Source organism: Strigops habroptila, chromosome 2 (assembly GCF_004027225.2).
Source record: "Strigops habroptila isolate Jane chromosome 2, bStrHab1.2.pri, whole genome shotgun sequence".
Taxonomy (NCBI): Eukaryota; Metazoa; Chordata; class Aves; order Psittaciformes; family Psittacidae; genus Strigops; species Strigops habroptila.
Genome location: NC_044278.2, coordinates 62,882,987 through 62,910,599, shown reverse-complemented (window position 1 = coordinate 62,910,599; position 27,613 = coordinate 62,882,987). Strand labels below are relative to the sequence as shown.

Genomic DNA, 27,613 nt, shown 5'->3' with positions numbered 1-27,613 from the left:
AAACTAGATGAATACAGTTAGCAGGTGTATGTAGAAAATAAGCCTATGAAAACCATAGCAAGTATTTTTGTTGAGGTGGTTTGCATACTCAAAAAAACAAACAAACAAACAAAAAAACCCAAAACAAAACAAAAAAACCCAAAAAAACCCCCAAAAAAGGCAGTTGGAGATTTCTTCTGTATTAGAATTCCCTATGCACCTGTGACAAGACCGCTTTTTTCCTGGGAGTGACAACAGTGTGCTGTCATCTTATTAACACTGTTATCTCTTCTCTGGAATGAAGACACGTTACAGACTTCTCAGCCTGTTTCTGCAGATGCCAAATAGCCCCTGAGCTTTTCTTGCCTTTAAATACCAGCCAACTAGGGCAGGAGACCTTAAGCAGTAACACACAAGCCACTTAGTGATATAGGGTCCAGCACAGAGTTGAGAGCTATTGCTGTCCCTGGTGGTATGTGTCATAATGCTTCAGGAGGGGGGGACTTGGGGTTTATTTTCTATTTGATGAAAGTAGGACTTGAGATCACTTTGTCTGCTTGGTGACAGTGGTTTGTCCCTAAAGGACTGGCTGAATTTTACTGTGGGAGCTTTGAAATATATCCATGCTGAGCTTTCTGTTTGGTATTAGTAGTTCGATTAATATGAAGTGCATATCCAAATAAGATCTAACAGTTATTATGCGTGCACAATTAGCATTTCTCAGTGTTCATGTCTATTTGCTTGCAGTGGAACTCAATTTTATAAACAAATGTCTTTACAGGCCTGTTCCTTCACTGGCCACTGTAGGATCGGTATCAAACTCTGCATGTGTTTAAGGGCCAATGTGTTGGTTAAAAGAGCTGCTTTTTATTAAAACTGAATTTCTGCTGAAGGAATTTGGCAAATTCTTGCGAGTTTAACTCTTCAAAATGACACACATTCAAAGCTTAGTGGAATAATCTATCTAACAACATGGAAAGGAGAACTTTTGCATTGTACACCCTGTTGCTGCTTTAAGAAATAGAGCAATGAAATCTCAGCCTGATTAAAATCAGTAGGAGTCTTGTCAGGATTTTTGTCTTAAGACTTTTAAGCTATGCACGTTAACCAGCCTCTTAAATCAATATTAAACATCTTACTCTAATTCCTTCTTTCCTGGGGATTACAGCAAATATGGAATATATAAAAATAACTTCTTGTTCAGCTAGTAGCATTCAGTTCCAGAAGTTAGAGCAGAAAAGTTCCATTAGTGCAAAAAGGCATTGCCAGCTAAAAATGAGGCATGGAGAGGTATTTCGGTAGTGTCAGCAATAATATTCAGAGACTGTGTGTACATGTATGTGTGCATATATATATGTCTGTAATTTGGTGGCACACTTGATGAATTCCGCTGTTTGTTTCCTGCCTGTGTGGGTATTTCCTACACCAACTGCCTGAAATTAAACTTAGCCTTTACTAGCTGCCTTTTTTTTTTTTTTTTTTTTTTGGCCAGGCCACTAAGATAAAGTTGAAGAACTTATCGTACCATCTGCAGCTATAGCGAAGGCATGAAAGCATTTTTAATTTTTCTTCAAAGTTCCCTGAATGCAACTGGGAAAAGATTTTTCAGGAGATGTTCTGAGTAGTCCATGCTGCAATGGCTTATACTAATCCGTCACAACTTCTAATGGTGTATCAGGTGTACTGGAAATACCTTTGCTGCATTGTTGCACTTCCTTCTACTTTTTTCCTCTGTTTTCTGTTGTAATATTACAACAGCCCAGCCACAGCATTTGTTATTTTTCCCTTTCTGTTCCCGCATTTCCTAGAGAGTCTTTTGCTTTTTTCTGAAAGAGTTTGGCTGGGGTTCCTTGTTAGCTGTGAGATCACATGAACCTGGGAGGTGTACCTGGAGCTCTGCCAGCCTGAGTGTCTGCCTTCATTTCTCTGCATGTTCGGTGCTTGGAGAGCTCCTTGCCAAGAGAGAGGCAAACACCAATAATCTGTACAAAAAAGCAAGGACTTTTTAAGATGATGTTAGGGGGAAGCTATACATGCTTTGTTCCATGAGGTTCTGAACACTTTCATGGTAAAAATGTGATGCATGTAAACTGAAATTTGGAGTTTCCTCAAATAGCGGCATTATGTTGCATGGGAGGTATGAAATTATTCTCTAGCAACACTAAGCTAGTAGAAGTTAATACAACTTTCTTGGGTTTATATATTTTGATATTATGTAGTTATGGATGTCCTTTTGTTTATAACCTACTTGAAATATATAGTCATTTAATCAGAGGAGAAAGCAATAACATCTAGTTTATTATGAAAATTAATAGCTTTTGTGATGCCTCTAATCTTTTGATTTAAATCATGCTTTGCTTTTCAGATATTCTCCATGTAGGATGAAATATTAAGACACCTGATGAAACTAAAGTACGAAAGCTTTGTCAATTCTGTTTAGTTCCTGACATGAGTACCTTTGTGCTTTTAGTGCCTTAGGTAGCTCCAGAGAAATTGGAAAAGTGCCTAAGCAGCACTGTAATTGAAATTCAGGAGGGGTTACATGTCCAACTTGTTTAGGCATTCTGTAAATCCCATTTTTCTACATCTGTAGGCAGTGGATATCTTTTAAAATCTGCTTGATTATAATATCTAAACAGGAAAAAACAAACTCTGTTATAGAAACAGGCTTATTCGTCTGACAGGGTAGCACATGACCTTAGACATCTCATGCCTCCTCCCATGTGCCCTGGTGTAATGAAGAGCTATCACATGGCAAGTTTAGGGTTCTTCCTTGCCTTTTGCCTCCTCTGCTTCTGTAACAGCAGACTGCTTGCTGGATTTGGCACTCGCTCCTTAAGGCCATGAAGGTGGAGAAGTAGGGAATGCAAACATTAGGTCTTGCAGAGGTGCAGTAGAAACCATCTGAGCTACAAAGTTTCATGTGCTCCCTTTTATTATAATTTCAGTGTCATCTATCTACACATCTGTAGGGGTAAAAAGTGGTGGGTTAGACTTACTCACTGGCTTCCAGCTGGACTGTTTGTCATGGAAATGAGTTGCTTTGCCTCTGTTCTAGCCAATACCCAGATTAGATGTTGGGTTCAGTTATTGCCTCTGGCACTGAGGAATTACTGAGGGCTGTTTCATGCAAATGCACAGATTTGCTCAGGTTACTCAATGCACTCTCTTTGAGTGTTTAGAAAGTAAATCATCACTGCATAGGAGGAGGGGGCTTTTATAACAGTAATACTGGAAAATAATGAAATAAATTATTTAAGGATTGGGGGTTTTCTCAGGTCTATTTTTGCATTTTGCTATAACTACAACAGGTTTTCATGGCCACAAGTAAAGTGCATAAAAATCTTCCTACCACTGAAAATGAACAGCTCTCTAGAAACTCCTTTTGTTCATTATTCACAGGTACAAACTGCAGGCTAGATGCATACTGATATGGCTGGGTTTCTTTGCTGATGAAAATTGTGCTGTTTAGCATTGACTAGAATTAGTTAAATGGCCAGCTGTCAAAGGAAAACCTTTTCCTTCAGCTAAAGATATTGTGTTTAACTGCTAGAGGCCAAGAGAGTTTATTTAATTTGGACATGCAATTTAAGTTACTTAGTGAGCAGTTTTATTTTTCTCAGCTCAGCTTATCAGATCTGCTTAAGCCTATTTGTTGATCATAAGGTACATTAGAAAAATTGTGATTCTTTAAAATTATCTGTCGCGCATAATTAGCTTATTGCTTTTAATCTTAAAATGTCATCTAAACTACTTATTGAACAGGTTAATACAGAATCATAGAATCAGCTAGGTTGAAAAAGACCTTTAAGATAATCAGGTACAACCGTTACCCCAGGACTGCCAAGGCCACCACTAAACCATGTCACTGCGGGCAAATGGATCTCCCCTTATGGCTGCCCCTCATGATCTCCACTTGCAGTCACCCCTCATCTGCCCCATAGTGGCCCACGCTGTATAGCTGCTACCCCTACCCCTCATGGCCACCCCTCACATCCCATGGCTCCCCCTGCTCTTCCCTCATGATCTCCCCTCATGGCCGCTACTCCTTTCCCTTCACGATCTTCCCTCATGGCCACTCCTCCTCTCCCCTCACGATCTCCCCCCATGACCACCCTTTACCTCTCATGGCCACCCCTCTTCTCCCATCGTGATCTCTCCTCATGACTACCCCTGCTCTCCCCTCATGATCTCCCCTCATGGCTGCCCCTGCTCTCCCCTCATGATCTCCCTTCATGGCTGCCCTTCCTTTCCCCTCATGATCTCCCCTCATGACTGCCTTTCACCCCTCATGGCTGCCCCTCCTCTCCCTTCATGGCCGCTCCTCCTTTCCCCTCACGATCTCCCCTAATGGCCGCCCCTCACAACCGCCTTTCACTCCTCACGGCTACCTGTCGTCTCCCCTCATGACCACACTTCACCCCTCCTGGCCACCCCTCCTTTCCCCTCATGATCTCCCCTCACAACAGCCCTTCACCCCTCATGATCTCCCCTCATGGCTGCCCCTCCTTTCCCCTCACGATCTTCCCTCATGGCTGCCCCTCCTCTCCCCTCATGATCTCTCCTCACAACAGCCCTTTACCCCTCATGATCTTCCCTTATGGCTGCCCTTCCTCTCCTCTCAGAATCTCCCCCCATGATGGCCCTTCACCCCTCATGGCTGCCCCTCCTCTTCCCTCATGATCTCCCCTTATGACGGCCCTTCACCCCTCCTGATCTCCCCTCATGGCTGCCCCTCCTTTCCCCTCACGATCTTCCCTCATGGCCGCCCCTCCTCTCCCCTCATGATCTCTCCACACAACAGCCCTTTACCCCTCATGATCTTCCCTTATGGCTGCCCTTCCTCTCCTCTCAGAATCTCCCCTCATGATGGCCCCTCAACCCTCATGGCTGCCCCTCCTCTTCCCTCATGATCTCCCCTTATGACGGCCCTTCACCCCTCATGATCTTCCCTCATGGCCGCCCCTCCTCTCCCCTCATGATCTCCCTTCACAACTGCCTTTCACTCCCCCCATGATCTTCCCTTATGTCGGTCCTTCCTCTCCCCTCATGACGGCCCCTCGTGGCCATCTCTCCTCTCCTCTCACGATCTTCCCTCATGGCTGCCCCTCCTTTCCCCTCACGATCTTCCCTCATGATCTCCCCTCATTGTTAGCGGAGAGAATGAACACATAACCACTCTAAGGAGGTTATATGTGGTGCTTTATTTCGAGGCCCCGGGAACCAGGGGTACGCACCCAAATCTGGTTCCCAAGACCGTCACAACTCGCCCGCAATTTATCCTGTAAAGTATTACATATGCATCGCCTCTCCCAACATGCTGATACATATTCATGACTCATCCCCGCTTCGTATTATAATGAGTATAAAAATCATTTCCATATGTTCTGCGCTTGCGTAGTGCCTCCTGGTGGTCGTGGGCAGGGGTCTCAGGATGAAGTAAGTAGTCTTCCTCAGATGAAGTAAGACGTCTTCCTCGCTATGTCCTTTTTACCTTTTAGGGTCCTGGATAAATCCCAACGATTGTGTTTGCGCCAGTATTCTTCTCTCTCTCCTTGACTGGTTCTTAGTATACAACTCTGTTTCTTAACACAATCAAAAGTTCTACTTGATAATCTTTAAAGTACTGTTCCTTCCAAACCACTACCTTATAGGGATATCGCTTGAATAGTCTCATAAATCTATGTCCATATCCTAGGTACTAGGTCTCCCTGACATAAAACACAAATCAACCAAATCAGTAAGGCTGGCTGCTATATATGTATGTATTAATTAAAACTTGATTAAACTTCTGTTAATCAAACGTTATGATTTCTAACATTTCCCCCCTTTGAAAATACTTCATCTTCTGCAAGTATTTTCACTCATGTAGTTGTTTCCTGATAAGTGGAAGGTGGAGGTGTTGGGTGTCGTGGATATTGTCGAGTCACTGCTCCAATGATTTTATGTGTTCAGTTGGTATTCCGGGTTATCTCTTTTCGAATACAAAAATACACCAAATAGATTACAAGGAACACAAGTAATAGTAAACACTGTTTCTATGAGGGAATGAACCCATCCAGTAAGGTGGATTCCCAATCCATCAAACAATGCTCCTACCCAATTTTGACTTATTTCTTCTTTTTCCTTTTCGGCTTCTTTTTCAATTTTTCCTAATTGAGTAATGTCATATTCTACATCTGCAGTTACATTTGGTATATCTACACAGCAGTGATTGGCTCTATCCTTGAGATATCCACAAACACCATGTTCTTTCAACAACCATTTCACTGTTTCCTTAGCCTGATTGGTGCGACAGGGAGAGGCTTCTGGCCATCCAGAAAAAGTGTCAACCCCTACTAACAAGTATTGGTATCCCTGTGTCTTGGGTAATTCCACAAAATCAATTTGCCAATAGTCACCCGGCTCTATACCTACTCTGATATTTCCCATTTCTACTTTCCTTTTGACTACTGGATTGTTTTTTTAAATAAATTTCGCATTTAGATCCTATGGATTTTGCCATTGTTAACATCTGTGTAGAGATCATTCCTCGTTTTAAATATGTTACCAATGCCTCTGCCCCCCAATGACATTTTTGATGTTCGGTTTGTAAAATTGTCCGCATGATGGCAGGTGGTACTACCACTTGTCCAGTAGTGGTTACGTACCATCCTTCCAGATTCAGTCGAGCCTTTACTAATTCAGCTAATTTAACATCTTCTTCCGAGTATCTTGGTCTTTGATTCATATAATTCTGTAATGGGCTTACCTTCGTTGGTACCAGGGCCATAACAGTCTGTACCTGTCGTGCAATTCGTCTAGCCATCCGATCCACAAATGTATTTCCTTCGGCTATCTTAGAATTTCCTCCTTGATGTGCTTTACAGTGCATGATAGCCACCTGTCTTGGTAATTGCACAGCAGTTATCAAATTCAGAATTTCCTCTTGGTATTTTATATTTGTCCCTTGTGAGGACAGGAGCCCTCGTTCCTTCCATAGAGCTCCATGTATATGGACCACACCAAATGCATATTTCGAATCTGTCCATATATTTACTTGCTTTCCTTTGCTCAGTTCTAAAGCTCTGATGAGAGCTATTATCTCTGCCCGTTGTGCTGAAGTCCCTGGGGGCAGAGCTTTTGCTTCTATTAGGGCGTTTTGTGTGGTTACTGCATACCCAGCATAACGGACCCCACCTTCCACAAAACTGCTTCCATCAGTAAAAAGTTCCTGGTCAGGTTGCTCAAGTGGGGCATCCTTCAAATCGGCCCTTGTTGCATGTGTATATTCAATCGTCTCCACACAATCGTGTTCTAATATGCCGTCCTCTGTATTTGTACCTAGAAAAGCGGCTGGGTTCAACAGGTTAGTTGTCTTTAGAGTCACATCGTCTTGCTCAGTTAATACCGCCTGGTATTTCATCATCCGACTTGGGGATAACCAATACCCCCCTTTTTGTTCTAAAACAGTCATTACCATGTGTGGCACATATACATCAATATGTTTTCCTAAAGTCAATTTTCTTGCTTCTTGTATTAATGTCACTGTTGCTGCTGCGGCTCGTAGGCACGATGGCCATCCAGCACTTACCGGATCCAGCTGTTTGGAGAAGTATCCCACTGGTCGCTTCCAGCTTCCCAGTCTCTGTGTCAGGACTCCCAATGCCAATCTTTGTCTCTCGTGCACAAACAGCTGGAAGTCTTTGGTTAAATCCGGTAATCCCAGGGCCGGTGCTTTTATTAACGCTTCTTTTAGCTTTTTAAAAGCTTCCTTTTGGGACCCTTCCCAAACGAAGGTTTGAGATTTCTGTGCCTCATATAAAGGTTTAGCTATCAATCCGTAGTCCGATATCCATAACCTGCACCAACCCGCCATTCCAAGGAATGTTCTCAGTTCATATAAATTCCGAGGCTCTGGAATAGCACAAATTGCCTTTATACGATCAATTCCCAACCTCCGTTGTCCCTGGGAGATTTCACAGCCCAAATACATTACAGTAGTGCAGGCAATCTGGTCTTTCTCCTTCGAAACCTTATACCCATTTAGTCCCAATTGATTCAGAATCTCTATTGTTACTCGTATGCACAGTGATTCTTGTTCAGTCGCAATAAATATGTCATCTACATATTGCAACAAGAGATATTGTGTCCTTGGTACCTGAATTTTTCCCTGAGTTACCCAGAGTTCCAATTCTTTCGCCAGCTGATTTCCAAAAAGCGTCGGGCTATTCTTGAATCCTTGTGGGAGTCTCGTCCAGGTTAACTGAGTCTTACGTCCATTGTGTGGGTTTTCCCATTCAAAGGCAAAGAGTTTCCTACTACTTTTGTCAAGGGGAATGCAGAAGAAAGCATCTTTTAAATCAATTACTGTAAACCATTTATATTTCTCCTTTACAGATGTCAACAATGTATATGGATTAGCCACTACCGGATAGATATCCTTTGTTATTTCGTTTATTGCCCTTAGGTCCTGTACTAACCTGTATTCACCATTCGGTTTCTTTACTGGAAAAATTGGTGTATTATATTCTGATTCACATTCTTCTAAAATTCCAAATTTTAAAAATTTCTCAATCGTTTTCACTATCCCATATCGTGCCTCCAATTTTATGGGATATTGTTTTATCCGTACCTGTCTTGCCCCTTATTTCAATTCCACTACTACCGGCTGAGCCATCTTTGATTTTCCCGGAATTTCTGTTTCCCAAACTGTGGGGATTACTGCTTCCTCTACTTCTCTAGGTATTTGGGCCTTTGGACTATCTTTTAACACTAGTATCTGTCCGGACTGTGATTCCGGAACCTGCATAATCAATTCCCCATCTTCAAAAATAATTTTAGCGTTCAATTTTGATAACAAATCTCGTCCCATTAGGGAAACAGGACAGTCCGGCATGTATAGAAACTCATGTATCAACTCCTTTCCCCCAAACCGTAATTCCAGGGGTCGCGTGAATGGCCGCACCTCCTCTCTCCCTGTGGCCCCTATTACAGTGGTAGTCTTATCCCCTATTTTCCCATACAGGTCATTTAACACAGAATAAGTTGCACCAGTATCGATTAAAAATTGTACCTCCTCTTCCCCCAGCCTTACTTTCACTAGTGGTTCACCCTTTTCTGATTCTAGTCAGCTCTGACTCCCATATTCCCCTAGAACCATGGCTTTTGCTACCTCGGATTCCCCGAAGGAGTATCCAGGTTGCGGCTTCTGTCTCAGTCTCAGAGGACATTCATTTTTCCAATGCCCCTCCTGTTTACAATTGGCACATTGATTAATGCCTAATCTACCTGATCCTGGACTATTAAATGTTCCAAATCCCCTTCCTTACCCACGCATTATTTCTCTACCTCTTCCCTTATTACCTGGGGCACCTTGTCCTCTGCCTTGTATTATAGCCAATAAATTTCGCTGCTGCCTCTGAGCACCATCTCTTTCTCAGTTATTATACACTTTCCAGGCTGTTTCCAGCAGCTTATCCAAATCATGCAATTCAGCACCCTCTAGTTTCTGCAACTTCTTCCTGATATCATCCTGAGATTGCCCTAGGAAAATTAGAGCCAGCTGAGCTCTAATTAGCCTGTTCCGTTTCTACATCCAGATCCGTATATTTCCTGGCCACTTCTTTAAGTTGCCCCAAAAACACGGACGGAGGTTCTGTCCTTTCCTGTCTGACATTATAACTTTGACCAATTTATTGTTCTTGGCATAAGCCCCAGTGGATTGTTTCCAAAGCACCAAACCTCCTGGAGAAAAAGGAACTTTAACATACACAGGTCCCTCTGTTCCTGCTCCCTGATGGAGTGGCGCCAATAATACACTGGACGTTTGAATTCTTGCCTCTTTACCCTGCGTATCTTGCTGTCGGGTCCGATGTGAAATTGGGGTGAAGGGACATTCCCGTTCTTTTCTACATTCACATCTTTTATCTACTTCTAGACTCTCATCATCACTGTCATCCCTTACTTTCCTGCTTCTTAAGGCAGGTGGGATTGACGGAGTTGGTGGGGCTATTAACAAATCAGAATCATCATCATCTTTTTGATGTTGCAAAGCATTATTCGCAGCCATGCATCCCAGACATTTTTTCTCACCCACACAGCCTTTACATTGTTCACTCGATTTTGCACTAACAACCATTATTCCACACGCCTTTTTCCATTCATCATTGTTTCTTAACGTAAAGAACAATTCCACATATGGGATCTCGTCCCACTTCCCTTCTCGTCTGCAAAATAACATTAATTGCATAATCGTATCATAATCTAAAGTTCCATTCTCTGGCCAACGGACTTGATCCTCTAATGCATATTGTGTCCACCACACATTACAGTAATCAATCAATTTCCCTTTTTGCATCTCTTGTCCAAACTGTCCCTCCTTCCAATGAGTCAAAATACACCCTAACGGCGACGACTTTGGTATTGATGACATTCCAAGCTTATTCAATACAGGCTAATACAGACAAATTCAATTTCAAAATATGAAAGTATACCAAATACTTTACCTCAAAACATGAAAGTATACCAAATACTTTACCTCAAAACATGAAAGTATACCAAATACTTTACCAGACCATGAAAGTATACCAAATACTTTACCTCAGAACATGAAAGTATACCAAATACTTTACCAGACCATGAAAGTATACCAAATACTTTACCTCAGAACATGAAAGTATACCAAATACTTTACCAGACCATGAAAGTATACCAAATACTTTACCAGACCACTGTTTGCCTGAACCTGCAGGCTTTATACCAAATAGTTTACCAGACCAGACCACTGTTGCCGAACCTGCAGGGCTTTCGCCACTGTCTGACGGACGGCACCTAGGCTTCCCCTTGGAGCTCCATAGCCCAACCACGCACAGCTTTCGCCGTGTCTAACAGGCAGGCTCTTACCAGACCAGAAAATGGTACCAATTCCAAATAATAAAGCACCGTCTCTTACCAATGCCGTTGGTCCGTCGAGAGCACCGGAGGTCGGTCGCGGTCGATGGCTCCCCGAGAATCACTCGGTGCCGGCTGGAGCTGGATCGATGCCCGAACCGCCTCAACAATGCTCGCGAGGTCCCATCTGGGTCGCCGAAACTGTTAGCGGAGAGAATGAACACATAACCACTCTAAGGAGGTTATATGTGGTGCTTTATTTCGAGGCCCCGGGAACCAGGGGTACGCACCCAAATCTGGTTCCCAAGACCGTCACAACTCGCCCGCAATTTATCCTGTAAAGTATTACATATGCATCGCCTCTCCCAACATGCTGATACATATTCATGACTCATCCCCGCTTCGTATTATAATGAGTATAAAAATCATTTCCATATGTTCTGCGCTTGCGTAGTGCCTCCTGGTGGTCGTGGGCAGGGGTCTCAGGATGAAGTAAGTAGTCTTCCTCAGATGAAGTAAGACGTCTTCCTCGCTATGTCCTTTTTACCTTTTAGGGTCCTGGATAAATCCCAACGATTGTGTTTGCGCCAGTATTCTTCTCTCTCTCCTTGACTGGTTCTTAGTATACAACTCTGTTTCTTAACACAATCAAAAGTTCTACTTGATAATCTTTAAAGTACTGTTCCTTCCAAACCACTACCTTATAGGGATATCGCTTGAATAGTCTCATAAATCTATGTCCATATCCTAGGTACTAGGTCTCCCTGACATAAAACACAAATCAACCAAATCAGTAAGGCTGGCTGCTATATATGTATGTATTAATTAAAACTTGATTAAACTTCTGTTAATCAAACGTTATGATTTCTAACATCATGACTGCCCTTCACCCCTCATGGCCACCCCTCCTTTCCCCTCATGATCTTCCCTCATGGCTTCCCCTCCTCTCCCATCATGATCTCCCCTCATGGCTGTCCCTCCTCTCCTCTTGTGATCTTCCCTTATGGCCACCCTTCTTTCCCTCTCCGACTGGCATTTCTGACGTGCCCTCTGCACTGTCCTGTGGATCTCTAATGGAAAAGACGAGGACACACTACCTCCTATGTTCTCCATCTATATGGGACAAATTTAGACCCAAATTCCTCTGGTCCAAGCCCAGATTCACAGCTGAGCAAGGAAGTTGCCCTACAATTTCCCCACATCAGGGATTTCATAATATAATATGCTATATGCGTGGTGCGCAGGAAGAAAAGCGTACATTAATGCTGCAAGACACATGTGGCTCCTCTGGAAAGAAATTCAGAATGTTTACTTTGCATTTGTTTGTTCTTTTTTTTTTTCCTTGTGGTACATTATGGTGCCCTGGTACTCAGATGGCTTACTCAGCTAACAGCTAGGAAGGTGGTAGACGAAGCTGCCTGAAATCCTGGAGTCAGACACCCGGCAGCCCATCCTGCTTCAGGCATCTGACTTCTGGCTGAAGTTCCTCTCAAGCCTATGTGGCTTCCCCTGGAGTCATTTGTAGTTTCCTTGGGGGAAATCTTGACCCCAGTAGCTGAACACGGTGTGCTCAAGAAATGCTGAAGGAACTAAACCATTGTTTTCTGGGGTCTCCGTAATGCCAGACTGACTGCCGGCTTGTTAAATGGGCACTCAAGTGGCATTAGAGAGCTGAAGTGTCATCAATGTTAAAACAAGCTGGCCGAACCAGCAGCTTAATTTAGGAGCTTGTCAGGCATATGGTAATGGCCTGGTAAGGCTTGGTTAAAGGTGGTGTTTACAGGCCTCTGTACATTTCTAATCTCTGTGTACAATAAAATATCAAACATCAGCTTTTGCTCACAGATTTCTTGTGGGAAGATCTGCTCTGGGACTCCAGCAGCACTGAATACATTGGCCATTTCTACACAAGATTTTATATAGACAGGAGGGAATAAATTTGATACTGAATCTGGAGCCTGTAAGTTTCAGCTTTCTGCTGTCAAATTTGTGTGACCTGTTTTGCAAAGGCTTACCTGGGGAAATGTAATTTTGATAATTACTAAGTGTGTGGAGGGAGGGGGGGAAGGCTCTGTGGTAGCCCTGTAGCATGTGTGACTTCCATCCAAGAATCTTCTTGGGGAAAAACAGCTATGCTGAAAATTATGGATTGAGTGGAAAATAAGCTGCAGGGGATTAACTGCTGCCAAGGAGACCTGTCCAAAAGGTGAAGGTTCCAGGGAGACCACGTCAATGTTGCTTTTGCCAAGGTTTCTGTGAGGCAGAGAGCAGGTCCTTGGGGAAAAAAAAAAAAAAGGCAGTCTTGCCAGCAGCTTCTGCTTCCATTAAGGTGTGTGAATAGATGCATAAGGTTGTTGTATGTGCATAGAAGGTATTGGGAACCTTTCTAATGCTGTCAGGACTTGCAAAAAAATCTAATGGGAGCAAGGCTGGTGGGCGTAGAAGCAGGGTGAGCTCTCTTAATGCTGCCTGAAGTCCTCTTCCCTAGCACTCTGTGTGCTGAGGGAAGTTTTTTCCCCAGGAGAAATCCTAGAAGTTTCTTTTTTTACATGGACAGGGCTTGCAGGCAGAGGAGTGGGGAGATAAAACTGCAAAAATGTCCTGTTAAACATGTTAAGGAAGTTGGTTCACTCCCCCCACCCTCCTTATTGCTTGTTTTGACAAACATGTCTCATTTTTGAACATGTATGTTCTAGAACCATTCTGCATATTGAAATCTGCTATTCTATCTGTGTGCTGTATAATTTCAGCTCTGAGCCATATTATGATGTGCTGTATCACACACCCTGGCATAGTTCATTCCACAGGAATCGTCTGTGCCTGCCCTTTTTGCTATTGCTATTTGCTATTATTTGCTATTTGCTATTATTCCTATGTACATTTACATAGGAAGGCTATAAATGAGATTCTAGAAGGTATCAGAATGGCATACATGTGTGCAGCCAGGACTGGACCCAAAGGGAGCAACTGAGTTGTCTTCCCATTTTACCACCTGGTGGGGCTCCAGCAAGGCTGCTGCCCTTATTTTATTCGCTGCACAGCAAAAAAAGAGGCTCACCAGAAGCGTAGGAGAGAGAACAGTGCCAGTGTTCAGGGCTCTTCAGTAGCGTTTAGATGTTTTAAGTCCAAGAGGCATCCCTCGTTCTCCTTGTAATTGCTTCAGTATTTTTACTGGTGAGGATTGAGCTACTTGGGGTTGATGGGTCCCCTTGACTTTGCCCAGAGCTGCTGCCTTCTTGAGAAGGCTGGCTTTAGTTTGGTGTGTGCCATGCGCTTAGATTGCCATGTGGCCTTGCCGAGCTTCTCAAAAGGTTGCGTGGTCAGCTTCATGCTGGCTGGATACACAGGAGTTTCTGTTCCTGACATAGGTCACAGTGAAGTGATTGGAGTACTTGCAGAAAAAAAGAGAGTGCTCTGCACTTTCCTCTTCAGCCAAGAGGGCTGGGTAGATGCTCAGCTGACTGCCTGCTGGGGTCTTCCTGGGTGAAGTCACTGCCTTGAAGCAGTTAAGATTCACTAAAGTAGGAGTCTTTGAGTTTTGCTTTCTGTTTCCAGTAGCATTTAATTGCTTGATACGAGATGCATGAACAGTGCTTGAAGGGATCCTGTTCCTATCTGATCACATTTTAAGAGAAGGAATTGTGTTGATGTTGAAATCCAGGTAAGGGCTGTGGTTGTGAACCCTGATCATAATGTGTGCCTTTCGGCAGGCAGATGAAACACCAGTCTCTGCAGAAAGGCAGAAAGAGGGATGAAGCTGTGCTGCCCCTCAGTTGTTTTCTTTGGCTGGCTTACATGGAGCCTGCCAGAAGCGTGGATTGTCCTGTGTCCCACACACAAGACCTCAATTCTTCTTGTGTTCCACTTAGGGAATTTAGACCCCCATAGCTTCTATCACGGAAGGCAAATGCTGGGTGTCATTAGGCCAAAGTCCTTTGGGATCCTCGTTCTTTGCATTTAATAGGTCCACATGTGTTCATCTTGTTCTCCATGCAGTTTTGAAGAACCTCTGCTTCATCATGACTGTTTGGTTGCCTTTTGTTGTTTGGTTTGGTTTCTGTTCGGGTTTTGGGGTTTTGTTTTTCGATATTTATTTTTTTTTTTTTAATTTGTGTAATTCTTTAACAAAGAGGGTAAATAGATTTAAATAACAAAAAAGATGTATAATAAACCTCTTCATTGCATGAACTTGAAGACTGTTTGAATACTTTTACTGGAAGAATTCCTGACAGCTGGTTATGTTAGCCCAGGGTATCTGATATTCCTCAAAGATGTAATATAAATATTTTCTCAACAAGCGGCAACCAGAAGTCAGTGCTATTCTTTCATCCGTCTCTTTGTTGGGTTTGTTTTCCTTTTGGAGGGGTGAGTAGAGAGCAAATGCATATTTTAAAGTTTTGTTCCTTTCAGTTCTGGTTTTGCAGTGACTGGGAAAAGTATCCAGAGATAGACACTGTAAGTGTATCCTACTGCTGTGCCTGGCCCTTTAATGTCTTTTAAGAAATTGAATCTTGCCCTTTTATGCCCAGTAGATGCTGCTGTTGAATCAATAACACTGAAAGAGGACAAGGGGAAAAAAGCTATCAGGGCTCAGATGGAATGGTAAATATTCCGGTATCTTATCCAGAGAAAAGGGGTCTAATTTTTCAAAAATAAAATGCAGCACCTGTAATGTTTTCATTTTTATATATTGGCTTGAGAATCTGCAACATAAATGAGAAGTAAGCATTGCGTGTGTAATTTTGAGTTATAGGTTTAATGTCCTGTGGGAGAACTGCAAGGAAAGTGGATTTTCCACCTTGCATCTCCGTTATGGTCTTAATAAATATTTATATTTATGTCAGTCATGTATCATGCTATAGAAATATCACCAATTTGGCAAAACTATGCCATACAGTAGGAACAGGCATTCCTGTAGCCTCTCCAAATCAGCATTGTTCCTTGGAAGCTGGGGCCTTGCCCGGTTGTTGGAGCACCTTTTGGGATGAAACCCCATAATATAGGGTGAGTTTTACATGCTTTTATTGAAGGATACAAAACAGGGGAGGCAGGTAACTTTGGGAGAGGAGACTGAAAGAGGATAAGGAGGAAAACATTTAGAGGTGGCACGTTTCCTTTAGCAGCATCTGTTCAGTAAGGTTATGTGTAGAGGAAGATTTTTTTAAACTATTTTGAATGCAGTATGGTCTTCTAACAGAGTTTTTGGAATAGTTTGTAATTGATCAGAAAAAAATGTGTGAATAAAACACTAAGTAAACAAGTCCTCTCACTGCTGAATTTTCTTTCCCTGTTATATGGGAAAACACCTGCAGCTATTGGTTTCCTTGGAAACAAATTTGCTGTGAAAGCTCAATGCACTGCACTGAGCCTCAGTTCTACTGCATTGAAGAAGAGTTCAGCATGCACACTTGGACCTTTTTACTACATTTGTTTCTCAAATGCTGTGTCATTTATGCTGTTCTCACAAAAAACACCTGATCAAAGAAGATGTGCAGCATGCTTTGGATTTTGGACAGAACAACAGGAAAGGTTGGTATTTACAAGCCTAAACATAGACAGTGCGTGTGTGTATTTATTACAGCATCTAGTTTTCTGAACACTTATTTTTAAAGCATTGCCTTTTAAAGCTCAGTGCTATTGTTTGCATATTGTTGCAGTCTTAGCTGGTTTTTGGAGTTGGAGATCAGAGAGCTGCCGAAAGGAATTGCTGGTACATATGCCTCATAAGAGGATTTTGGCAGGACATTGGTTTTATTTGTAGTTTACTTAAGTAATTCAATATGGGATACATGTATGTTCTCACAGATTAGTATTTTTGTTCTGGCTGTGAGAGAAGTGTGATTTCATATATTGTGTTAAAAGATTTTAATGATGCTTATGATTAGCTTCCACTGTTCAAGCCAAAACCAAATCTGTGCAACAATATGGCGGTTTAATTATGTCAGAATTAATTCAAAACTTACTTGCATTATTATACTTTAAGAAAGAGTAGCTCTGTTAAGCAAGTATTGTGTAAGAATTAGATTGTTTTTCAGCAGGTATGTTTAATATAGGTTCTTGTGTGTAGATGGGTCACAAGTACATGAGGTAGAAGTCACATTTGAGACGGTCTTTCATATAGTAAAATAGTTTCCCATATACATTGGAAAAATAACAGAGGACTGGGAAGACTACACTGCATAGAAAAACACTTAACACATGTTGACAAAACATTGTCTGTAGCTTGTCAAATATTATAAAGACATCTGGCAGTGATTCCATGGTGGGATTGCTTGCGAAAATAGGCTTTTAAATGTTTCATAAACTCTTTTGCCTCTCTAAATGGAGGCAGCTGTTCACATGAAATTATATATGTTTAGTCACAAGGTCCTTTGCATTTGGGATTTTATTCATGAGTGTTAAACAACCTTTAAATCTGAGACCTTACTCTGTTCCCCCCAAGCTAATGTTGCCTGCTGAGATGTATCTTTAAAAAGAGTTCTCTCTCTAGAAAAGACTTGAGAAGTTCTCATGGATTTTCTTTTATTATTATTTGGTTTGGGTTCTCTAAGTTACAAACTGAGCCTATCTAGGATTGAGGAGGTAGGAAAAGCAGGCAGATTCTGTCTTTTCTGTGAGAAACTAGTCTTTAGTTTTAAATACTCCTTTGCAAATGTCAGGGGGAGAGGAAGTAAAGGGGTAAAAGCAGAGTGAAAGAATTATTTGTATGTCAGCTGTTATTCATGATCTGTCTTCTAAATTCAATCCTACCCATCCTTGTTGCCTTTACACATTTAAAAACCTAGAAAATATATTCTACAGTAAAGCAAAGAGTCCAGTTCCTTGAACAGCATGCTGCCTAATCCCATGAAAGCAATAAAATGAAAGTTAAACCATCTAATAACATAGCTACTTCTACTTTTTGAGAGCTGTTTGCCTATCACCCATTACCACACCACTGGTAGGTGGTTTATTTTTGTGTTTCTTTGGTTTTACCCAGTAGAGTCTTCCAGACGGAAGTTCCTTAGTGATTTTTGCTTTTGTAGCAGGTGATCCTAGTAGTAGCAGATCCAACCATACTAATAACCACAGATGCAAAGGTGACTATTGGCTTAATGCTTTAATGCCTCTTTATTTCTCTAAAGGGCTGGTCAAGATGTTGAAGGAAGTAAATGGCTCTTAGGGGAATGCTAATGCAGATCAGACTCTACGGAGCAGAGAGACTTTTCCTTTCCGGTGTGTTGGTGTGGTATAGCTAAAATTTCAAGTCAGGCCTTCCAGTGCATGGTATCTGACATCCTCAAGCCTCCTCTATATGCTGCCCTTTGGAATTACAGCTTTTCAAAGATATTTCATAATTTTAGCCTTCCTGTTCTCCCTGCTGCTTGTCTGTGCTCTGCTGATGCATTGACAGTATTCGTCTCTGAAAATGCTCTTCTTCTTGGGTACTCAGTTGGGATGGTGAAAAGAATCAAAATGTTCTCCTTCAGAGATCCAGGCATTGCCATGAAGTATGCAGGAACATGATTGGTCCATTATATATCTTCTGTCTTGGAAAGGGGCATATGGTACCATAATTTTTTCTTTCCTTGAAGTCCTTCCCAGGCCTAATATCCTGATGATAGTCATGCAGAAGCATTGTATGCTATGACAAATATATGAACATGTACAAGGAAATAGTGTGAGATGTTGTGGGGGTTTGTGTGACACATTTGTGTATTTTTACTTTGTTGGAAATTTTTGTTGGACTTCCGAATATTTTTATTAAGTCATAATTTTTTTCAATGTTGTCACAAATGACACTTGACGAACTGAACCAAAACTGGCATTGTAGATATGCCCTATGAATCAGCACATCCAAGTTGTACAACCGTGTTTCAGTAAGCATTCTGCTACTGCTGCAGTTCAGTCTTGGATGTGGTAGTTACATCTGATGAGTAAACACAGATGGATAAGGGGCAGAAGTGTGGGAGAGGATGGCACAAATGTTCTGCTGAGTCTCTGGTGGGGGCTGGCAGCTGAAGGAGCGAGAGATTTTCAGCCTATTGAAACTGGTCTCGTAAAGAGAAGAACTCCAAGAACACAAATTTGCAGAAATTAACTTGAAAAACAGCAAGAGTACAGAACCTGAAATTATGTTGAAATCTCACTTCAAACTTTGTTTAGGTCTCATAAAAAATGACATGAGTCAATGGACAACAGAATACAGTGCAAGAGCACATGATTACAAAGCAACGGTTGAGCACATCAGTGTTGGAGATATTCTGGTGCACCAGTTGGTGCATCCTGGAGGTTATTAGTTACCAATGACCCTGCAGCTGACCTGACAGCATTGGATAGGGTTAGAAACAATCATGTCTCATGACTTGGAATAAGAAATGGTGTACTGTGCTCCAGGATTGAGTCTCACTGTGAGCCTGTCCTTCTCTGTTAATCTTTGTGGATTTATGGAGCTCGCTCTTGGTTGCGGTTGTGATCCGCTCAACTCAAGAGATACTTTTTTAAAGTATGCAGGTATTATAAAGCTTAAAAAAATATTTGAAATTGAAGCCCATGCAACCTCTTCTGTGTAATAGATAGTTTGTCAAAAAGCACTTCTTTTTACTTAATTTTAAAGGCAAAGAAAGTGAAAATAAACAGCATCGCATTAAGCTTGTCACTCACAAAAGAATCCTTGTTATGGATTGGAAATAGCTCTAGGAGTGAAGAAGGGAAAAGCATCAGCAGTACATAATCAAAATAACAAGGAAATGTATACATGCATGCTTACATTTTTCTTTTAAAAGCAGTAACTACTCAGGACTGTGGTCCTTCAAGAAAACTAACAGCAATACTTTTAGAAGCCGATTAAAGCAAGAATTCAATCTTTCAAGAAAGCATGAAATGGTGGTTTGGATGTGGCTTACAATGTAAGGAAGCCTAGATGACATATTCCTTTCCAACAGCTTTACCATAATGAAGGCAGAGAAACTATAAACTGAAGAGCAGTTGTTTTCCCCTCATCTACTGAGGTATTGTGCAGACCAGCTTCCAGGAAAGATCAGTTTAATTTGGCTGGTTTGGGAAGTAGCATCTTCTGTGAAGAATATTACATGGAAAAAAAGGTATGGGGTCTGAAAATGTTCACTCTTTCATGTTCTAATAAAAACAACAACCCTCCTCCCAGAAACCGTTATCATTCTGAACTGGACATAGTGATTTTTGCTTGTCAAAAATGAAAAGGTTGTAAAAAGGCAAAAGCCTCTTTTTTTTTTTTTTTTTTTTTGGAGGCACTTTTTCCCTACCTCCAATTTCCTGCCACTTTGGATGAGATCTGACCTGGTCTTTCTCTCCTATATTAAGCATCCATTAACACAAATAACCAGACTAAGAAAATAATGTTATTTTATTTGTTGATGATTGTATGCAATCAAATAGTTGGGGGAATTGGCCTATTAAGGAAACACACACAGAAAAGTTTTCAAGCTCTGTTGTGAAAGACACGAAGGACCTGTGGTGAGGGCAGACTTGTTGCAGAACACGTTCGGGGTTTGACCTCTTTGGCTGAAAGCTAAATAGCCTTGTGGTTGTTGGAAATGATTTTTCTATTCCTGGTTGGTTTTTGAGATGACTTAGATTTCGACAGCCAAAGCCAAGTCTTTTAACAGGGTGCAGTCTAGAAGCGAGGCCACCACCCAGGACAGAAGAGTAAGTAGCCTTGTGGGGCACATCAGCCAGAGGTGGGCAGCTCAGCCAGACCCATCACAAACTGAATATTCCCTTGTCCTCAGTTCATTCCCCGAGTATTGCACTATTTCCTTTTCTGGAAAGGGAAAAGCTTTCTGACACTCTAAAGCTCCAGTGAATGCTACATTTTTAAAGATGTAGAAGTGGAAAATGACAGTCAAATTTTAAGATATGTCCCATTTAAAAAAAACTTCTGAATTAAAGTTGACATTCTTCTCCCCTTTTATCTGTGATAAAACTTGTCAGCCTGTTCCTCGGGTGTAAGCACTTCAGTTTTATTCTGTGCAATCAAATTGAATGGTCTTGGAATACCAAACTTTCTTTCATTCAGAGTAGTTTTTCGATTGCTGATTTTATGTAAAATTTACAATTATAAGTGACAGTTAAATATCACATTTTGTTACAGAGTAATTTCCTGAGAATGTTTTAAATCAGCCCTGACTCTCAAGTGGCAGACCTGCTAAACTTTGATGTGTATGGCCAGTTCTTTCTAAAAAAATCAGTTTCAAAAGTGGGGCATGTAATTAAAATTTGGACTTTTCTTGATATGCCAAATCTGAACATCCACAAAAAGGGATTTAAAGCCTAGTACACGACAAGAGATGTGTATGTTCTGGATTGTTTTAATTTCCACATTTGAATACAGAATACTAACTGTGGAGGGGAATATGACTATGACATCTCTGCATCCAGACTCTACCACCTATTTAATTATCATGGTACCTTAAAATGTCTGATCTCCTAAAACAAGAGCTCCCCAGTTTCAACTCTTTTTCTATGTATCTAATATCATATGTATTTTTCTATGTATTCTATGTAAAATGAAACTTGTGGTTTCATTTTTATATGGGTTGGAGTAGTTTCCCTTGTGGGGCCTTTCCTTTAATTGTACATACCCATGGAAGTGCCCCCAAGAAGAAAATAACTGACACTTCATTTCTTCCCATATTCTGTTTGCAGTAAGTTCTTTCCCCGCTTACTTGTATGCTTCCCTGTCTTCAGTCTTCCTAACTTTCTACAGAAAGTGCTTCCTTCATCTATAAGGACATCTCAGTATACTTAGAAAGGTAGGCTCTTACTTCGCATTGCACTGGCAAAAAGGCAACATTCATTGATTGCCATGCTTGCTTTTAGAGGAGTGCAGCTGCTCACACATCTGGGTAGTTTAGCTCCTCAGACTGGAGAGGAATAAAGGGCTGAAGCAGCCCTCAGCAGAACTGGGGCAGTTGGAGGTGTTACACTAAATAAACTCTTTCAAGGCTCTTGGCTCTGCAGTGATTACTTAAGCCCATGTGGCAAAAGAGGAGGATGAAGAAGAACTGAATGAAGCAGTTATTGGGAAACTTGGCGCTCTTCAGAAGATCAGTGGAAGAAGTTTAAATGACATTTCATTCATTTTTTTCATACAAGTAAGGGAGGCTGGGGAAAAAGAAGACCCTGCCTGTTATGCTAGGAAGTATTGAAACGCTTGATCTGGTCAATCATTTTAAGTTCATTCAGGCTGAAGAGCCTAACTACAAAAATCTTCACAGAAGTATGAAGAATGCTGCTCTATTGTGAAACTGAGATATGAGATAAGAAATGAATTACGGAAGAGTTAGTGGATAAGATAAGCTTTAAGAACTAATCTTGACTTATTTTTTATTTTTTTAAGGAGAGGCTAGATTGCAGTTGAAAAGGGGAGGAAAAAGACGTTTAGGGAAGAAGGCTGAAAGTACTTGGAGCTGGACTGTAGCAAGACTGGGCTGAGCTGGAGAAGAGGCCACCAAATAGAAATGACTATGTTGCATTTTTTCCATCTTCTACTACTACTCAGCCATGGGCCTGAGCAATAACAGAAGGGAAGGGAAGCACGTCGAAAGAGGGTGAGGGTGAACCTTTTCCCCTGCTGCTGAGTATTTGGTCTGGATACCATCTGAGCCTGGTCACGGTGTGTGGCTAAACGCATATCCCAGATGAGGGAGCATAGAAAGCAGCTGCTAGGCCTTTTTTTCCTATATGGCACTTACTTTCTCAAAGGAAAATATTTTTGAGGTTGATCCGAAACTGAGGACTTAATAGAGATTTGGTAGATTAAGAGATTAGTAGAACAAGGCATAATTTTGGTGAAATCTGTCTATTAAATGCTCCTGCACATCTGAAGGCTCTGTGTCTGTGTTTCTCTATGAACCTTGCCCATGCTCTGGATTAGTATGAGTGTTTGAGTGTCAAGTTTTTAAGAAAAGACTTCTACTACTTTTTTTTTTTTTTCCCCTTCCTGCATGTATTTGCAGGGTAATGACTTGTACAATGCGAAGTTCTCTGTATTCCTTGAGATTGTGAATCTAGAAACAATTTTCTCCTTGTGAAAGAGTGAGGTGTTGCCAAAACCAGAATACTGCCATCTCTGCTTATGAATCCCAGTTTCAAATCCCAGATGCTTTACATAATAAAGCCTAACTGGGCTGATTACCAAGAGAACTCAGTCATTCAGAAAAATAAAAGGGAAAAATCCCTTTGCTTCTTGAAGGAAGAACTGGTGCCAAGAGGAGGTTGAAATGTTAAAAATGCATTTTCTGTTTGGATCTTTCATATCAACTATCCTGTTTCCTCTTTCTTTCCCCTTTTATTTAAGGCTGGGGATCAGTATTGCTCTTGTGCAGTGGGTGTATGTGGAAGTTTTTTGTAGGACCTGTGAGGACCTAGGTTATGAAAAGCACATTCAGTGAGTCTCTTCCCGCTCTGCAGGAGCCCAGCTTAGGTAAGTCTTTCTGGCTACATCTGCAGTGTCTTAGGACAGTGTTGGTGACTTGGATGCCTATAGCTTCATTGCTTACATACTCTATAGAGTTTTGTGGCATGTGACATCCAGAAAAGAGTGTGGCTGACTTGCCTGCCTGTTGCTGACCACGTGGTACCGCTGGAAAGCAGTATGGGATGTTTGGCAGACGATTCAGCTGCATAATCATTAACCATCCATATGCTCTGCCCGTTCTCTTCACAGCAAGCAATGCGGTAGGGCCCATGCAAAGCAGCAGGAAAACTTGTATGTGTTTTAATTTCTTGTAGTCCTACTTTATATTTTATAAACAGTCTTTCTTCCACTGCAGCTGCTCTCAGGCTCTTAGAGAAACTAAGCTCCTATGAGTTAAAATGGAAGCCTTCTTGTGGATTCATAATTGCTTAAAAAAACAAGAAACAGAGAGTTGCTTTAGGTGGTCAGTTTTCTGTGGAAAATGAGCTGGAAATGGAAAGGAAGCATGGAAGGACAAGATTTGCAAATGTGAAGTTATTCAAAATAGTCAAATTCAGTGCTGAATGCAAACAGTTGGAGGATAAATTGGTGATGCTAAGTAACCGATCCGTAGAAAAGGTGAAATTAGTTGTTTGTACGGAGCAATACATCTGAGAAAAGACAATGCTGTTCCCTAAGCTAGCTGTTACCCTCCGTAACAGACCTTGACTGATTGTGGGTAGTTCCCTGAAAACAGCAGCAGCTCAGTCACTGCTGAGCGTTGGTCCGAAAGGCAAACAGAGCTTTACAAACCGCTGAGGGAAACCCGAGAACAACAAAATCCTTATGTCACTCTGTAATCTCTGCTGTGCCCGCTTCTTGAGTACCATGTCCAGTTTTGTTCCCTTTGTTAGAGCAGAATTAGGGTACGTGGAGGCACGGCGAAGGCGGTCAGGGGTACGGGGTTGCTTTTGTACAAATAGGAACTAATTGGTGTAGGAAATTTTCTGTTGGGAAAAAAAGGCAATTGGAGGTGACATAATATCACCTACAGTGGAGGTCTGTATAGTCATGAATGGCTTGGGGAAGTGAATAGAGTGTGTTTATTTCCTGGGGTTTTTTTTTTTTTTTTTCCCACTGCTTCACAAAAGGCAAACTGGGGCACCAGAAAAATTTCAGGAAGGTAGTTTAAACAAAAGCAGTTTTTCACAGAGCACGTCATTACATTTTGGAACTCATTGACTACTGATATTATGGAGATCAAAGTAAACTTAGCAGAGAAATATATATAGTTGCAAGTATCTTTTGCTCAGGCAAAACTCATTACATTACATTATTATAATGACTTAGGAGTGTTGCTTTGGCTCCTCACATGAGAGGGTAGTTGTGTATTATTTCTGGAACATTTTTAAAATAGCTATAATTTCTTGAAAAACTAGGTAATGCTTTTTGGCTGGAGCTGTTTGAACATAAGAGAGGTGTGATGTTGCTGTGTTTGAACAGGCTTTGCTGAGACAACAGCTAAAACCAGAACAAAGTAGAGTACAGAAGGAAAAAAAAAAAATGCTGTTTTGGCATTCAAACCCCATAGAAGTTTAGGAAAAAAATACAAACCTGCAGAAATCAGGTGAATTAAACATCCATGTAGCCCTGGAAGTTGAGAGATTAAATTCTGCAATACATTTGCTCCTTGCTTATTATCTTTGCAGTTGCACTGAAAGAAATAGGAATACAGACCATTTGACAAAAATGTTTTCCCTGCTTTTTAAATTTCTAATACAGAACTGAAAGGCTTTGTGTTCCTCAAATTTCTTTGTGAAAGTGCTTTTACACAATGCTATATACTTCAGTATGAATTCCTCTGTTGCAGCAGGGTCTTGCCTAGGACTGCTGAAGATTTTTTTTGCTAGAGGTGATATATGAGTAGAAGTTAAAAATCAGAATTCCAGAAGCAGCTTGAATTTTAATTTAAAAGAAAAAAAAAAATCACATTTTACCTGTAAAGTTAAACTCTTTCCTATTGTGCTTACAGGCTTTCAGTGCTGAACCTGAACATTAATTGTTTTGCTCTCAAATTTTAATGTAGCATGAGATGTGTGGGGCTGAAATGGCATGTTTAACTCCCTAATACAATCACTGTGATGACCTGCAGAGATGTGGAGCGTCAGGTACAAACTTCAAGAGAGTAAAAATTTCAGTAGCTCATGCCTGAGCTATACTGGGGCTTTCATTTCCAGGTCTGTTTTGATTCCTTAGGTAGCTCATGGTAAGATACTGGCTGGATTTTTGTTGCAAGGAAGCTCAGCTGGCTCCTCTTGTTGAGAGTTGATTTGAATTTATTTAAGGTCTGTTTCTTTGCTCTGACTCAAGTTTATTTACGAAACCACAGATGATCCAGTTCCAAACTAGCAGGGATCCCGATCCCACATTCTGGTTAAGTAAAGTATCTTGAACGTACTGTATCTGTTTCCTTCACTAGAGAAACTACACCTAAGCTTGTTACTTTATCGCTCCAGACAGGGCTGCTTGATTTCCATGAATGAACATGATTAAACAAGTACATGATTACAACCTCCCCCCCTACTTTTAGGTAAACTAACTTTCAGTCCAGCTAACTGAAACGTTTCGCTTTGATGCTCTGCTTATGCCTTGTGTGCTTTGAATTTGTTTGAAGGGGTAGAAACTACATATAAAGTGGCAATGTTGGTATAACTGAGGTTTGACTAGCATATCGGAAGTTTTTCATTCATCTTGCACAAGTATAAATAGATTTTATGTGCAAGTGATCATCAATACATTTATATCTTGCTTTTCATTTGCTATTTCACTGAGAAAACACCATGGAAAGATAGACCTTATGATATATGAGGTGGGAACTAGATGATCTTTAAGGTCCCTTCCAACCCAAACCATTCTGATTCTATGATAAATTTCCTACAGATGTGCTATATTTCTGTGGTAACATTTGTTATGTAAAAGCTTGATTGAAGACTTAATTTTTTCATTTCTATTAATATAGAAATGGAGATATATATGATTCTTGAAATATATAATACATGGAGCTGCTGTCAGCCCATCCTACTTGGGGTTAAAATGATGCGGTGCTTTTAATAAATGAATATTTATATATGATCTCAATTAATGTTATTGACAGAGGAAGCCCAAATAGATTGATAGGTCCTCTTAAATTACTTATATTTATTTTTAGTTCATGCCCTCCCTAATGTTATTTTTGAGAGTTATGAACAGCTTTTTGACTGCTGTATGTAATCTGTAGAAAAGAATCTTTATACTAAATAACACAGTGCAGTTCTTTTAAGCGTTGTCCTGCTTTTGGATGGACTGCATACAGGAAAACATCCCTTGTTGGTTTTGCCATAGTTAACCATTTATTTATTTTAATGGCTAAAATATAATGGAACATAGCTAAAACCAATAGGTTGCTTAAGACTGGGAGAATTCCACTGAGATTTAGTAGGCATTGAGATAATCTTGAAAGAAGAAAGTGTTAAAAGCCTCATAGTTTGAAACTTGTAAAACAGGCTGTATAAAAGCACTGAAAAGCAGTTGGAAACAGCAGTTGTACAGAGAGGCACTGTACAGCTTTCAGTGTTGTAGGATTTTCTACATCCCTAAAAGTTATCCAGTGATAGTGTACTCTCTATAGCAAACAGAAATTTACAGGCTATTAGGCTTGCTTTTCCTTGCTACCTTCTACAGCAGTTCTCTTCTATATATTTCATAAATCTTGTGGAGTCCGCAGATCCTGGCTCTACAAACCCTTTGTCTATGGAGGTAATCCAGATTTCATGGAAATCTGGATTTCACAGAGTTACGGAGACTGTTGTGGCGCATTTAGGCAGTCAAGCTCCTGCAAATAGTCTGGAAGGTGGCTGTGGTTATTTTGGCGGTTAAAGGAAATTTGAAAGCCTTCAAAAATTACCATTTCAAAACGAACATGAAGGTATTCATGTGGGCTGGTGAGAGTGGAATAGCCTTGGCGTTGTCAGTGGAAAGGCATTTTCCTCCACAGCTACTCACCCTGCAGCAACTGGAAAGCAGGTAGAAATAGGAGCATAGTGCTCACATAAGCATGAGGATGGGGCTTTTTGGGCTTTTTCCAAGCTCCAGCTGCTTGCCATTCCCTCGCTGAGCCGTTGATTCAGTGCAGCCCTTCCCAGCACTTGCTGCAGGCTGGGAGAGACTGGTGATGCATCGGCTAATCACCGCTTCGCATTAATTCTGGCATTTGAGGGCTCCACTGCGGGCAAACCCATACGCAGAGGAGGGGAGAGAAGTTATAAGCAGTCCTGCTGTCATTAACATTCACGGCTCTGGCTTCAA

General features: G+C 41.2%; 1 protein-coding gene across 6 annotated transcripts in view; it reads left to right on the top strand.

The window, feature by feature from the left end:
• The window catches only part of MCF2L (MCF.2 cell line derived transforming sequence like), a 162,252-nt gene that overhangs the window by 14,499 nt on the left and 120,140 nt on the right, over positions 1 to 27,613 (top strand). The window contains exon 1 of one of the 6 annotated variants that reach the window (XM_030471330.1): positions 16,223 to 16,380. The exons of the other annotated variants lie outside the window; for them this stretch is intronic. Within the exon in view, the coding sequence (XP_030327190.1) occupies positions 16,290 to 16,380 (91 nt within the window). The 5' untranslated portion in view covers positions 16,223 to 16,289. Of the gene's footprint in view, positions 1 to 16,222; positions 16,381 to 27,613 lie in introns of those variants that run through there. 6 annotated transcript variants of the gene reach the window in all.